This window comes from Rattus norvegicus, chromosome X, assembly GCF_021556685.1.
Source record: "Rattus norvegicus strain SHRSP/BbbUtx chromosome X, alternate assembly SHRSP_T2T, whole genome shotgun sequence".
Classification (NCBI taxonomy): domain Eukaryota; kingdom Metazoa; phylum Chordata; class Mammalia; order Rodentia; family Muridae; genus Rattus; species Rattus norvegicus.
The window spans coordinates 19074235-19089593 of NC_141554.1; the positions used below are offsets into that span (position 1 = coordinate 19074235).

A 15359-nucleotide genomic window follows, 5' to 3' on the forward strand; every position below is an offset into this window, starting at 1 on the left:
AGTGACATTATTCAACTTGCATGATCATAATAGCATTCATTTATTCAATAAAGAACTAATGTGTGCATTTAGTATGTGTGCTTTGTTTCTAGGACTACAAGTGACACTTGGGATGTAAAACAGTGCCTTGCTCTGTTACAGATTGTTACTGTTTGTGTGTTGTCAAAACTGTGCGCTGACGTTTGCAGGTGTCACAGAAGTTAGGTTATATGAGACATCATGCTGTCACCATCCCCTCTAGGTCTCAACATCCCCTTTAGGTCCCAACATCTTCTCTAGGTCCCTGCATGGCTTCAGAAGTACATGTGCTCCCAACACCTCGCAGTCTGCAGCGTGGCCGCTTCCAATCACGACCGCTAGAGGGCGCGCGGTCACCTACCACCTCGACTACAGCATCTGCGCTTGCGCCACATGACACCGCTTCCGCCTTCCTCCTTCCAACCGCCTTTCGCCCCGCCCCGCAAGGCTCCGCCTCCGTTGCCCCTAGCGTCTGTTTGTTGACTTCCGGGAGCACAGTAGTGGTCGATGCCAAGAGGGTCGCGATGGGGAACCGGGGGGCTAGGGCAGTACCTTAGGCCCAATCGAGTCGCCCCTGCTGTCTTTCCGAAGCAGGCACAGATTCCGTTCGCAGCCTTCGGCATGGCAGAACCTGAGTCATTGGTGCCTGGTGAGTAGCGCCCGCGGTCGTGGTGGCTGGCCTGGAGGGAGGGTCCGCGGGCGGGCAGGAGGCCAGGCCCCGCCTCCGGGCCGGCCCAGTCGGGGTCCAGGCCGCAAACTGAGCCTGAGTCAGCAGCCTTATCTTTGCGTTTGGGAATAAATAACCTTTGTCAGGACCGGAGGAAGGGACCGGAGGAAGGGACTGGGACCGAGGGGACGAGGGACCCTGTGTGTGTTATTAGTAAGCTTTTCATGACTTTTCTTGGAGGCGACAGCGGCAGCCATTATTCTCTTGCTAAACATCCCAGAGTCTCTGAGCATGTGGGATGTCCCCAGGACCCAATTAGGTACAGAATTCAGTAACCAGTGGAACACGGTGTGAAAGGTTATAAAAAATGGAAGAAACGAACAGGATAAAGGGAGAACGGGGCCCTTTGGTGAATGTTTTAAGACTGTCGTTAAATCTTAAAATTATGACTCAGTACGGCTTCCGTACCGGGTTGCCCAGGTAGACATTTCCTGAAGCAGCACTTATTATAACCGTTTGGAATGTAGAGTTGTTCAGTTAAAATGGTGGTCATAATCCACTGAGTTTATTTCCACATATACTTTAATGGGCTATTACTAACATTTTGAGAAATAACCAGTATATTAGAGCATAATTATACATTTAAATATGTATTGCACTTTCTGCTGTGGTCTTGGCTCAAACAGGATTGATTCTACACCACCTGGAGCCCAATACCTTAGTGAGGGACAAGAAAATAGTTACAATAGTCTTGACATTAGATGGCAGAGGACAGGAAGGAGCCACCAAAATTTTCTTTTTGGGGAGTGTCTGAAGAGACATTCTGAGGAGCCAGAATAAAAATAGTTAAATAATCCCTTGCAGAGAAGCCTTGAATCATTTCTAGGTCCTGGCGCCGAGGCTCAGTTACTGAGTTGAACTGGCTTGCCTCATAGTAGTTCTCAAGTGACTTAGTCCCTTGCACATTGATATATATGTATATAATATATATTATTAATATTTACATTCAGTGTGCTTTCTCTGGAAATTTCCCCAAGACTGGATCTATCTGAAGGTGGTGTGTGTGTGTGTGTGTGTGTGTGTGTGTGTGCGTGCATGCATTTTTAAATAGTTACTTGGAAGTGTTAATGATTATTTAGACCTTTAAAAAATGGTACTGGGTTCAAGTCTGAATCTGCCTCAGTTCAGACAATAGCAATTTAAGAATGTTAAATGTCAGCATCCATCTCCAATCTCCAGGGCCTGATCTGTAACTTGAATTCTCATTTCTCAGTGGGAACAGGAATAGCTGAAGTGTTTCTGTGCTAAAACCTGGGTTATATGCTGTCTTTCACACTGCAAGTATTGAAAGCTATGTTTGATTTCCTACCCAGCGTTCTAGTGATGTGAAAGTGGTGGTATGGTGATAGTGTAGAAGGGAAGTTTTCTGTTTGAAAGTTAGCACAAACTTCAGGGTAATGTATTTATTCGAGGAGCATCTTGTGCAATGGGTATAAGTAGCAAGGAAAACCTAAACTATCAGTAATACAGTTGGGCAAATAAAATGCTCACCAATAAATATTTTGGTAGTGATTTCATTAGAGAGATTGCTGTGTAGTGCATCATTTATTGCCATATGGCCTATATTTATTCCAGGCTTCTGAGAAACCAGTCATTTCCAACATGTGTAATAGGACTTTACCATAAGCTAATATGTTGGAGATTGTCGAGTCTGTACTAGATTTTTTATGCATAAAAGAGAGAGAAGTACAACCCTGTGCTTAAACTATTGTAAATAGATTGTGGACAGCAAACCTGTTTGTACCTGTGTTAGATCCAGGGCCTGTAGGAAGGTGTATTGGTAATTAAACACCATTTGGTAATAACAATAGAGATTAAAGGAGGGAGTTAAGGTTTGGTAAAGTCACCCATTGTTTATCCTATTATTTATTAGATTAAGAATTTGAATACATGATTACCTTTCCAGTGTAAAACATTCTCTCTCTCCCCTATCTCACTGTGTGTGCCAAATTTCTGTGGTCTGTTCATTCTTGTTATGTGGGTGCTAGGGCTCATACTCTTGATTGTGGTCTAGAATTGACCTTTAAAGCCTTGTATGGCTTCCCATAGAGCGAGTGAGACAGTGTAAATAATGTGCTTGTCTGCTCTGCACCTAGCTTTAGTGGATTGTCCCAAGCATTGGCAGTGAGAGTTCGGCATTTGTAGTAGCATCCCCTCCTTGCATGCAAACACTGGCAATTCCTTGGAAGGAGTAAAGAAAATCCAAACTCACTTAGCCCCTTCTCATGTACTTCCTGTGGTGTTAAGGAAAAAACGCAGTGCTGTTTTGGTTCTGAGTGTGGGGAAAAGGCCCTCAGTCAGGGACCAGACTATGGCGTCTTAACCATAATGAGTAGAAGGTACATATTATATCACCTCCTTCATGAATTGGCTGTCCATCTAGTGACAGCAGAACAATTAGTAATGGTTGCTTTCCTTGTCATTGTATATATATTTACCTTATATCTCTAAATGAATAGCACATATTCACATTAACATGCCATAGATGAAACTAAAATGAAGTCCGAGGATTAGGACTGAAGTAAGGTGAAAGAATGAAGGCTTAAATAGTGTTCAGGCAGAGTCAAAGCTGTCAGGGGAGAACACGTTTATACCTGTGTAATTGGAAATGTATTTTAATAACAGATGTCGTGGTTCAAGTTATGAAGTAAAAACTGTCTTACATTTGCAGATACGGGTGCTGTATTTACATTTGGAAAAACTAAATTTGCTGAAAACATTCCTAGCAAATTCTGGTTTAAAAATGACGTACCCATATGTCTTTCATGTGGAGATGAACATACTGCTATTGTTACAGGTGAGTATAATCTTAAATCAGGAGACTGTAAATCTTAGAGAAACCTAAATATTACTGTTGTATTTAATACAATTCTTTTCTGCCCAATGTCAGGAACTTTTGCACTTAATAGAGTCAGCTTATACATAGAAGGACAAGGTAACCTGCTTCAGCACAGAAAGATCCATTTTAAAAGTCTGATTCTTTTCTATTGCCTATAGGATATTTGTTTTATGTCTAAAAGGTATCATTGATATGAAACTCAGGGACCCCAGAGAGGGCAATGATCTTCTAGCATTTCATCTGACTATATTTTTACTTTAAAAATGAGTGAAATGATGCTGTTATTGTATATGTAAAGAAGAGGCTTTATCATGCATTCAATATATTGAAACTGTGTAGAACATGGTTTGGTGCCTGTCAGAGAATTCTTTATAAATTGACTTGAGAGAGTCTTTCAAACGCTAAACTACTTTTGTATGCTTAAATGGTTTTGCTCCATGCATACCTTTCTTGGACTCTATTTCATTATAGTACAAAATTGCTAACATAAAATCTTAAAAATTCTATACATAAAGAGGCAGGATAACCCACTCCTATTTTTTGTTCTTTGATATTTTTTTTTTAAATTTTCACAAGGTACATTTTATTCTAATGCTATACATTCAGTTTTAAAATAATCCAATTTATGTTTCAATCAACAGTGCTCCTAGCTCATCTTCCTGGTCTTTTTTTCCCTTATCTTTTTTTTTTTTTTTATTAACTTGAGTATTTCTTATATACATTTCGAGTGTTATTCCCTTTCCCGGTTTCCGGGCAAACATCCCCCTCCCCCCTCCCCTTCCTTATGGGTGTCCCCCTCCCAACCCTCCCCCCATTGCCGCCCTCCCCCCATAGACTAGTTCACTGGGGGTTCAGTCTTAGCAGGACCCAGGGCTTCCCCTTCCACTGGTGCTCTTACTAGGATATTCATTGCTACCTATGGGGTCAGAGTCCAGGGTCAGTCCACTTTGATATTTTTAAGTGTATATTTTTTATTTCCTTGTGACTAATTTCTTGTTATCTGTGTGCAGATTGCTTTAATCGGTTATTTCTTTCTCCCTCCCACTAGGAAATAATAAATTGTACATGTTTGGCAGTAACAACTGGGGCCAGTTAGGATTAGGATCAAAATCAGCTATCAGCAAGCCAACATGTATCAAAGGTTTGGGCCTTTTCTTCTTTATATTATATTATTTATATTCTTTTAAAAATATCCAGATTATCAGAAGTAACTTTAGTACTGATTCTTTGACTCTCTAATATCATAAATGAAACATCTTTTATGTTTTTATTTTGTAAGATTTACTTGAATCTTGTCAGCACCTACAACTAGTAAGTGGTTGAGAGTTCTGCAGATGTGGTCAGAACAGTGGTCTTGATCTTCAGGGCCCAAATTTAAATTTCAGCTTAAAATGTTAGTGTGAAGCTGTCATAAGCATGCTATTTATATGCATTAATACTGTACTTTTAATGTTATGGTTAGAAAGCATTTAGCTGGGCAGAGAGTACTAAACATTTGTTTATTCCCAGTGACCATGACCTAATAGAGCGTTACTGCAGACTGTGAGATCTGTGAACATGGAGACACTTAGGCAGCCGTGCAGATGCTTTGCCAATTAATTAGACGCATTTGTAAGTGTTTGAAAATATGTAGACAAACAACTTCAACTAAAGTGCGTGCCTATGACTATAGATCTTAGGGCCTTTGTGGAGTATGGCAATTGGTGAGAATCAACACAGTAGAATGCACTGGACCTTGATGTATTAATAACTTAGAGTTTTCTATTAGATGCCTTGACCCAACCTTTGACCAAATGAATCATTTTTTGCCATGTTACACGATTTTAATGATGTGCATTAAACTGTGGGTTAACTTGAATTAGTAGTTAAGACAGTGGTTTAGAGTTACATACATAGGGTTTTTAAATTTCATTTTTTGGGTTATAGATATAGTTTAGTTCTGAGTGCTTAGCATGCTCAAAGCTCTGGGTTCCTTGAAGTGCAATAAATAAAGGAACTCAGTTTTACCCGTTACTTATCATTTGACCTGGATTGTTTATCTTTTTCATACCCATACAATATTATAATTGTCATATTCTCATGTCTAGCTCTTAAGCCTGAAAAGGTGAAACTTGCTGCGTGTGGAAGAAACCATACCTTAGTTTCAACAGGTACAGTATTCATCCTGTACCACTCCTATCAGCCTTGAGAACTGAGGTCTCACTTTAGTGGTATTTGTGGCTTTGTAAAATTGATATTAGTGATACTTTAGTGGTATGTAGAATAGAGTTTTCACAATGTCGGTGTTTAGTACGTTGCGTGCATTTGCCATTTTGAATATACAAAGAAGTGATGAGTAGCCAGAGATCAAGGGGTAGCATTAGCGCATTGCTTCCTCCTGATTTTGCTCTTCCTTCTATGTCACAGATGTTGTGTGGAAGCCACAGGAAAATCTACTGGTAGTAGTCCTCTCAGTTTTAATCAAAATCTAATTAGGTAGTATAGTGTATCTTGAAGTTGATAAAGTGATTCATAAATTTCTATAGAAAATCAAAGGAGAGACATACTAGTCAAAACAATTTCCAAAAAGAACAAAATTTGGGGCTAACAGTATTCTGATTTCAGTCCCTGTCCCAAAGCTACAATAATTATAGAAATGCAGTATTGACAAAGATTAAAGTTTAATGAAACACAATAGTGTTGAGAAGCAGACCAACATATATGTCTATAACTACTTTCTGCTTTTAGGTTCTCTCCTACTAAGCTATAGCCCTAATGCTTGAGTTCTAACACATGTTTGAGGACAGTTCAGGGAAGAAAAGTATAATACTCTTTCCACACGCTGCCGAGGAGTTAGCAGTGCTGTATTTACTGGTCTCCCTGCTCCCTGTCCTCCCCTGCTTGCTTCTGTCTCCTAGCTCTTCTCTCTGCTCTAGCTTCTCTATACATCTCTTACATTTATTTATATGTTTTCACGCTTAATACAGGACATATCTGCTGTTTAGTAGCATGTCTCAGAAGCAGGGTGACTACTTAATATCTCTTTCCTATGTACAGATACTGGTGGTGTATATGCAGCTGGTGGAAATAATGAAGGCCAATTGGGGCTTGGTGACACTGATGACAGAGATACCTTTCATCAAATTGGCTTCTTTACACCTAGTGATATCATTAAACAGCTCTCTGCTGGTGCTAATACATCAGCCGCTCTAACTGGTGAGTGAGACTTGCTTGTGTTTCTGGCTAGACACATCTTTTCTTTCAAACAGGATACACCAACTCAGTAAATGCACAACAGTGCCAGCATTCTATGTACATCCAAAAGGCTATAAACGTGAAATGTTAGAGCTGTATGTATATATTGAGAAGGAGATAAATGCATGTGTAGAAGGCGATTGATAAATAAGTTCTCAGCTCTGCTAGCTATCCATTATTCTTTTGAATATTATTAAAGGTTATCATCATTGCATATTCTGAAAGGTATACTTGAGGCATTACCTAAACTTAGTGCCAGAAGTATTGATTGAAGTCAGTTGGGATGTATGTTGTTAAAGTGTGGGTTGTAATGGTCACCACATTCCTGTGTTCTTTTCTAAAGTAGATATGAGAACTTGTCTGTCAAATTCAGAGCCATGATTTATGAGACCTCATGAAGCTGCTGGCTTGCAGCTTTCTTCCAAGCAGGAGATTCTCTACAGATCTGGCATTGCTTTTGGCCACTGGGAAAACCAGAGTTCTGTTTGATTCATCGACTATATTATTTACTATTCAGTCTTAACTCCTTCAGTTTTTATTTCCTGCTTAATTTTGGCTTATTTTTAAATCATCTTGAAGGTCCACTTTTTAACTCACTAAAAGAAGTTGCTGGGTATTTCTGCAGTGTTAATCATGACTTCGTGGCTAAACTGTGCTACATAGTAAGATGCTGTTTCAAAACCCAATAGACGTAAACAGGTATTTATAATCCCTAAAATACTTGCCCTGCATTTAGCTTAACTATTCACAACAATGAAACCTTATCAGAAAGGACAGAGTTAAGAATGGTGAGAAGCTGGGGAAGCTGTATTTTAGGTGTGCAGTCACTAAGAAAAGATTAGTGAGAGTCACTGTGTGGCCAGTGTGTCTCAAGAGCAAGGTTTTTATTTGGGAACTTGCTCTTTTCACCTGCAGACGTGTAGGTGCCTTCTGTTGCCTCTCAGTTCAGTGGCCGCCAGACTACATAGAAGGAGGTAAATGTTTCTGTGTGAAGACATTAAAAGGACACAAAGGAAATGACATCCTGTGTTTACTATGAGAAATATATGGTAACTAAAGTGATTTAGCCTTGTTCTCTGCTTTTTCTCCTTGTAGAGCATATGACAGTAGAAATTGAACTTCCAGGTCACGAGCTTGTACAAATGTTTTGGTACTTTTATGACATATTATTTCCAGTACTGAGTTAGAGATTCAAAGGAAGAACGAAATAATAATGTATTGTGTATTACTTTTTTCTTCTTTTTTTTTTGTTTTCAGACAGTCTTACTTTGTAAACCTAGTTGGCTTAGTATGTATAACATAGCTCTGACCGGCTTTAAATTCATTGCAATCCTACTGTCACAGGCCCTTGAGCTCTGGTATTAGAGATGTGAGCTGATATTCTCTTCAGAGTGGCAGAGGATTTTGAGTGTTTTCAACCCAAGGAAAGACTAGTGCTAAACAAATGACCCTGATTTGATCATTATATACACATATACACACACACAAATGTACCATACATGTATATCTATATATCTATATAGATATATAGATATATAGATGTGTGTGTGTATATATATGTATGTATATATTTGTATGTGTGTATATATATATATATATATATATGCATACACATACATGTGCATTTTGAAGTATCATATTGTCAGTGCCCGCGCCAACACAGTACCAGGAGCCGGGAGTAGGCCTGCAAAGTTTAAGAAAAAACACATACTCTGGTCATTCATGTTACAAGAATGCCAAATCTTTTACTTGATTAAGGAATGTATACCCAGGAATGTAAATTCCAGGAAGCACAGTGGAAAAACCAGCTTATACCCTCAGGAACAAAGAAAGAGGAATGAAAGACAGGAACCGATTATTGCCCAGGTGTACCACCCAGGCGTGTGTCACTTCAGCACCAGGGCGTTCCTTTGTTAGTAACAAAAGGCTTTCACATGCATCAACAAGGCATCAGCAGGGGTCAAATACTGACGGGGCCTAGGAGGTTCCACCATCATATTGCATTCCACAAATATCTATAGTTATTATATATTAGTAAAGAATAAAATAAGACTAAAAAATGTAATCCAGAAGGCAAATAATAGTCTGTAGGAAATGTTATAGCTTGAGAGCCTGGCTAGCTCTTTAAAGGCTTTTCTCTCCTTATGCTTTCTTCATAGAGGATGGAAAACTTTTTATGTGGGGAGACAATTCTGAAGGGCAGATCGGTTTGAAAAATAAAAGTAATGTATGTATCCCTCACGAAGTGACTGTCGGTAAGCCAATTTCATGGATCTCCTGTGGATATTACCATTCAGCTTTTGTAACAAGTAAGATGAACATTTTTGATTCATTATATTACCTCTCATTTCTTGATTATTACTGCTAGTAAAATTATTTACAGTTCACATGCTGTTCAACTACTGAAATAATGTATGCTTTCATTAAAACCATTTCTCCCTTTCTGTATTGACAGATTATAATTTCAAATATTCTCTGACATGCCAACTTTTTAGAAAGTGAATACTAGGTCTATTATAAAAACTAAATTCTTATTTTAGAAAGCTTTTTGAAATGTTGGCTTTTAAACTTCATAGCCTTGTACGGCGTTAAAAACAAGACTCCTGAGCCATTTTTCCCTGGATCCACTTCACTTCTATACTTTGACCTTCTCTATTCTTTCTGTCCTGCTAACTTTATTGTTTCAAATAAGTGAGCCCTAGAGTATTCTTGTGAGGACCAGGATGAAGATTTGATGGAGAAGAATGTGGCCTTGGTCCTTTGGTAATGCATTTCTCAGTATCTGCAGCTTTTCTCATTCCTGGGCCTGTTCATGGTCTGCTTGGTAGTGTTGAGCTGTTAGCCTACTTCTGTGGTGACATCTACATTCATGGCTATACCAGTTAACAGTGGAAGGGTGACTGTGGATTTCCTTCTAACTGATGGTTTTTAATAATCAGATGCCCAGATGAAACAGTGTCGCGCGCCTAATGTCCCGCCAGTAAGAACGATGCGCGGCAACAGGATTCTTCTGCGAGCAAGCCTTTACTGTGTTACAGCTCTTCTTAGTGTTACAGCTCTTCTCAGTGTTACAGCTCTCTTAGTGTTACAGCTCTCTTGAACAGGGACCCCGAGCAGCAAAATCGCTCGGCTTATATAGACAACGGTATGCTAATTATCTCTCAGGGATTGGTGGGGCTTGGATCACCCCACTACTTGTCCTCCAGGGATTGGCGGAGAATGAATCACCTCATTAGCATATTAACGGTCAACTAACACCTGGTGAATAAACCACACATGTGCAGTACCGCTGTTCACCACTAGAGGGAGCCCTAGCAAGGGGACAAGCCTGCACATGCGCAGTAAGTCGTTTATATCCAGACAAGGCTGGATGTCGGTGCCATCTTTGTTTCGCCGCGCTGCTCTCTACAAAACAGTTCAGTAGATTCTTTTAGAATAGTAGTTAATTCAGAGACTCATAACTGGACACAGTTCTGAGACTAAGTGATTGCCAAGTGTTCAGCCCTAAATCACCCCCTCAAAAGCATAGGGAGGGAAAATGTAAGAGGTGGAAGATAGGGAGGAGTGTTTGAAATGCCATTTTCTGGACATGATGTACCTGCTACACACATGTCACAGTGCTGTGATTACCCACATCCTAGACCTGCACAAGATGGGGTGTCCATCATGGATTGGGGGAACTGATGAGGCACTTCTCAGTTAATTAATGGCTATAGCCAGAAGGGAAATCAGTTATTTTCCATGGAGGAACCACTAGTAGGTAACCAGTGCTCCAGTAAATAAACCTTTATCAGTGCTTATGCAAGAATCCCCAATTAGTGGATCACCAGACTAACCAAAGAAATGAGCACAGGGGTGGAAATGGGAGAAAGGCTTTGGTGGGAGCAGAATGAGAGAGGGTTGTAGAGGTATGCAATTGTTAAAAGAATAAAAAGAATCAAGTTTTCAGTGTTTTGTAGAAAATTAAGTTGATAAAAGCATAATACCATTTAGAAGTTTATAGCTCTAAGATATATAATCTTTGTCCATCTAGAAGGCATTTAAAACTCCAAAGATATTCTATTCACTCTCCTAACAACTTTGTGTAAGACTTGTACCTTCTGTGGTTTCATATATCAGCTAGAGCCAAGGTGACGCTGCACACTTTACACTTTATAGACCTGCATGGTTTCTCTCAGCGTGCAGTTTCCCGACGCACACGCGCGCGCACACACACACACTCACACACACACACACACACACTCACACACACACTCACATACACACACTCTCACACACTCACACACACACACTCACACACACGTACTCACACACACACACACTCACACTCACACACACTCACACACACACACGGAAGTGGAAGATCCAGCAGCGACTCTAATGAGTAGGCCCAGATGTCCTCAGTACTTCTCTAGTCACTGTTTTGTTTCTTCATGTGAAACAGCAACTCTATGTCGTGGGCTCCTCTCTTCTGGTGTTAGAACATGACTATTAGTGGACTGGGAGAGTAACTTACAGGATTACAGAAGTGAATAAGACAATAAGAATGTCTATGCTTTCAAGGACCTTACACTCGTGTGATAACTAATGCAAAGGAAAGAAAGTAGTCTTAGTGTGGACAAGGTGGAAAGAATTGGTAGTGCTAGCTGATAAACTGTTAACCTCATATTGATTTAACTTAGGCATTTCATACAAAACCAAGCTTTCTAGAGCAAGTATCATTAAAAAACAAAGGCAAGCAATCTTGGGCTGGCTGCAGAGGTCTATAATTCTCACTATTCAGGAAGTTAAGGGATAAGGATTCCAAGTTCAAGGCCTGCTACAAGAGTGAGTTCAAGGGCAGCCTGGACAACCTAGTAAAACCCACTCTCTAAATCTGAATCATATAAAGAGGTACTGGGGCTTGAACTTATGCTCCAGCTCTTGAAGAACATGTTTGAGGCCGTAGAGTTAATGCCCAGTAGTATCATCACCACACTTATACATACATGCATGCCACAGAAGTCCAGGGGATATATAAGGTAGTCTTTGCTATGCTTTCTAACAAAGCTAAAATGATTTTCTAATTCTTTATAGTAATGAATTCTTTATGAAGGATACTAGTAGCCCAGAAGCAAGAGGAAAACAATCCAGTCTTTTTTTTTTACCTTGCAGTGATAGACATCTTAGGAATGATCAGATTTTCTTAATTACTGGCTGAGTTTTCATGGAGCATGCAAACATGAGGCAGAGGACCAATCGTCTGTTTATAGTTATGTCCCTGCTAATCATTGTGCTTCTCCTCCAACAGCGGATGGGGAGCTGTACACATTTGGAGAACCTGAGAATGGAAAGTTGGGCCTTCCCAACCAGCTGCTGATTAATCACAGATCTCCCCAGCGTGTGCTGGGGATTCCTGACAAGGTGATTCAAGTAGCGTGTGGTGGAGGGCACACTGTGGTTCTCACAGGTATGTGTGGAACGTGCTGCTCTGTTCCCTGTATTAAGTAGTAGCTAAGGACATTTTAATGATCCTTTCTACTGTGACAAGATACGAATGCTCAGGGCTGGAGAGATGGCCCAGTGATTAAGAGCACTCATTCTTCTATCACGAGGTCCTGAGTTGGCATTCCAGCACTGGAGCTGGGCAGCTCACAAATGGCTGTGTAATTCCAGCTCTAAAGGACACCACATCCTCTTTTGGTCTCATTGGAAACTTCCACACTCAACACATAAATAATAAAATAAGTCTAAAAAGAGAATTTAACATGAGCTATAACTTCTAAGGAGATTTGAAAGCATGTAGTGTAGGATTGTTATATATACATATGATGCTGTACCTGTAAAGCTTTTCTTACATATAACTAAGATCCATATGTGCTGTACAGTAAAACATCCTCATGCCCTTCCCTCAGCTCCTGGGAACTACCATAAGAATGGTCCATAAGTAGTCTCTCTGAGTTTGACTCTTATACATCCGTATGGAAGCGCGCCTGACTGCCTTCTGGTTATGACTCCTGCCTTTCATGTATATAGTTAATACATATTTCTGGCTCAGGGAGGACCTTTTTAAGTAGGAAAAATTGAATTCTACTGAATCATATTCATCTAAAATTAATATTATTTTTCCTAAAAATACTTCCATTTCATGCTATTTTCTGATGTTAATAATGTTTTATATATTTCTAATGTGTAAGCTTAAATAATTCTTTGTGATTTTTATATTGTTATAATAATTCATTAAAAAGTGGTAAAATTTCACATTATAGGTAAAAGAAAAATTCGAAACCTTCAAAATAGTATCAGTTTGACTTGGGAATTTCTTATTTATGTGATGTGCCAGGTTTCTTTGGTTTCTAGTCAATACGTTGAATTAGACTCAGCATTCTGTAATATGAAAACCAAATAGTTATCTCCAAATTTGTTAAGCATCAAATGTAATTTACATAAATAGTATTATAGTAATCTATTTAGACACTATGTTTTTATTATGTTTTTTAAATTAAAAAACTAATAAGGGCTGAAGAGGTGGCTAAGTGCTTAAGAGCATTTGCTGCTCTTACAGAGGACCTGAGCCCCTGCACTGGGCATCTCATAACTGCCTGGAGCTCCAGATCCAGGGGATCAGTGCTCTCTTTTGGCCCCTCTAGATACCCACATGCATATGGTGCACAAGCACACATAGTTATTGCTTAATCTGCAGCAGCCCAGAATGAGACATGCTCTAGGAAAAATGTAGTAGTCATTTTCTATCTGTCTGACTGTGCTAGGCAAGAATGAATGGGGAGGAACAGGAGACAATAATTGTGATAAAGGAAAAGCGTAGACAAAATTAGTAAACTTAAAACAGGCAAGATGACATATAACCTAGTAATTACGAGATATGCTATATTAAAATAAGTCTCTTGCCATTGTCTCAATATGCCTTTATATCCATGTTATGAGTATAGTTTCTTTAAGGGGTTTTATCTCTATTTATACTTCCAATTTGTTCTTAGAGTGAATTATTATTATGTGTTCATCAGTAGCCCTCATTCTCAGAGGAGCTAATGAGATACTTTTCAAAAAAATAATTCTTCACAATGGAATATTTTGAAATCTACCTGGATAGATTGTTTTGTGCACTTTGTTAGCCAGGGTTGCGATGTGAGGAACTTGCCCCCTGGCTGCAGAAGAACATTTGCTTCTGGCTTTAGTGGGGAATCCCTGCTCCCCTTTCCATGAGATTGTCCGGAAGAAAGTACCATGGTCGTCACGTTTGTCGGTGCACTGACCGCTGAGATTGTTTCATCGGTGACTCTTGTCATCAGTCATAGATCCTGATTTGTGCTCCCATCTCTAGATGAGAAGTGAGCTCAAATTTACTAAAATACTGAAGGATATTTGCTGTCACCTCCTTAGTGCAGCAATCTAGAGAAGTCTTTCCCCTCTGGTATAGTAAAGAAAAGTTGTTTATGAATACATCTGCATATCTACTATAAATTTTAATTCTTCTAAAATATTTTTCTGATATTGTTTGTGTGTGTGTGCCAATGTGTGCACACTCACATGTATGTGTGCATGCGTGTCTGAGTGCATGTGTGTCTCTGTGTGTTCCTGGGTGTTCATGTGTGTCTGTTTGCATGTGCATGCTGTGTTCAACAGGTAGAACCTGTGGTCTTGTGCATGCTAGGCAAGTACTTTACCTCCAGCTCACAAACTGTGCTTCATAGAATTTTATTAAACCACTTTTAAAAGTAAGGGGATATCTCTGTAGGAAATTTCTCTTTTTTAAATGTGTGGCAGTGAAAGGAAATTGTCTAATAATCAGGTGAGACTTTCTGAGCTGATGTGGTAATTATAAATGCATTTTGGGTCATTCTCTGAATTATATATCTTATAACCTACCTGATGATTACAATAATTCCTTTTATGGTTATTCAAAAAAGACAAACTGAAACCCATATCATTATTTTATAACACTTACTTTTTTTCCTCTTTCATCATTGAAAACTCGCACTTCATATCAGTATTTTTATGAACAGTTCTTTTTCAGGCAATTAATGGCTATTGTAAAAGTTCGAATGCCAGTCATTTCAGATATGATGTACCTTCCATGCAACTCTTTTTATGTATGTGTTCACTTCCTCTCAGAGAAAGTTGTGTATGCCTTTGGGCTGGGACAGTTTGGACAACTGGGCCTTGGCACTTTTCTTTTTGAAACTTCAGAACCCAAAATCATTGATCGTATTAAGGATCAGAAAATAAGTCATATTTCCTGTGGAGAAAACCATACAGCTTTGATGACAGGTATGAAATAATTTTTCTGATTTTTGTTTCTAGATTGACTACAGTTTATTATGATATGAATAATAATGTAGAATGAGTGTATCTAACTTATGGAATTTATGCTTGAGAAAAGGGAATCATATGATTGATATTCTAAATATAAGGTTACAAATAAGTTTAAAAGTAAATTAAGGTATAGTTCAGCTTACAATAAATATGGGTGCTATAGTATAGCTCAGTGGTAACACATGTTCTTAGCTTTATGAGACCTTGGGTCAATCCCCAGCACCCAAA

General features: G+C 39.2%; 1 protein-coding gene across 28 annotated transcripts in view; it reads left to right on the forward strand.

The window, feature by feature from the left end:
- Nucleotides 1-442: 442 nt before the first annotated feature.
- Nucleotides 443-15359, forward strand: part of Rpgr (retinitis pigmentosa GTPase regulator) — a 66876-nt gene continuing 51959 nt past the window's right edge. For 12 of the 28 annotated variants that reach the window (XM_087600409.1, XM_087600407.1, XM_087600410.1 and 9 more), the window contains exons 1-8: nt 497-667; nt 3417-3542; nt 4633-4725; nt 5672-5734; nt 6621-6779; nt 8978-9127; nt 12109-12267; nt 14931-15086. In XM_087600409.1, the coding sequence (XP_087456535.1) occupies nt 526-667; nt 3417-3542; nt 4633-4725; nt 5672-5734; nt 6621-6779; nt 8978-9127; nt 12109-12267; nt 14931-15086 (1048 nt within the window). In that variant the 5' untranslated portion in view covers nt 497-525. 28 annotated transcript variants of the gene reach the window in all.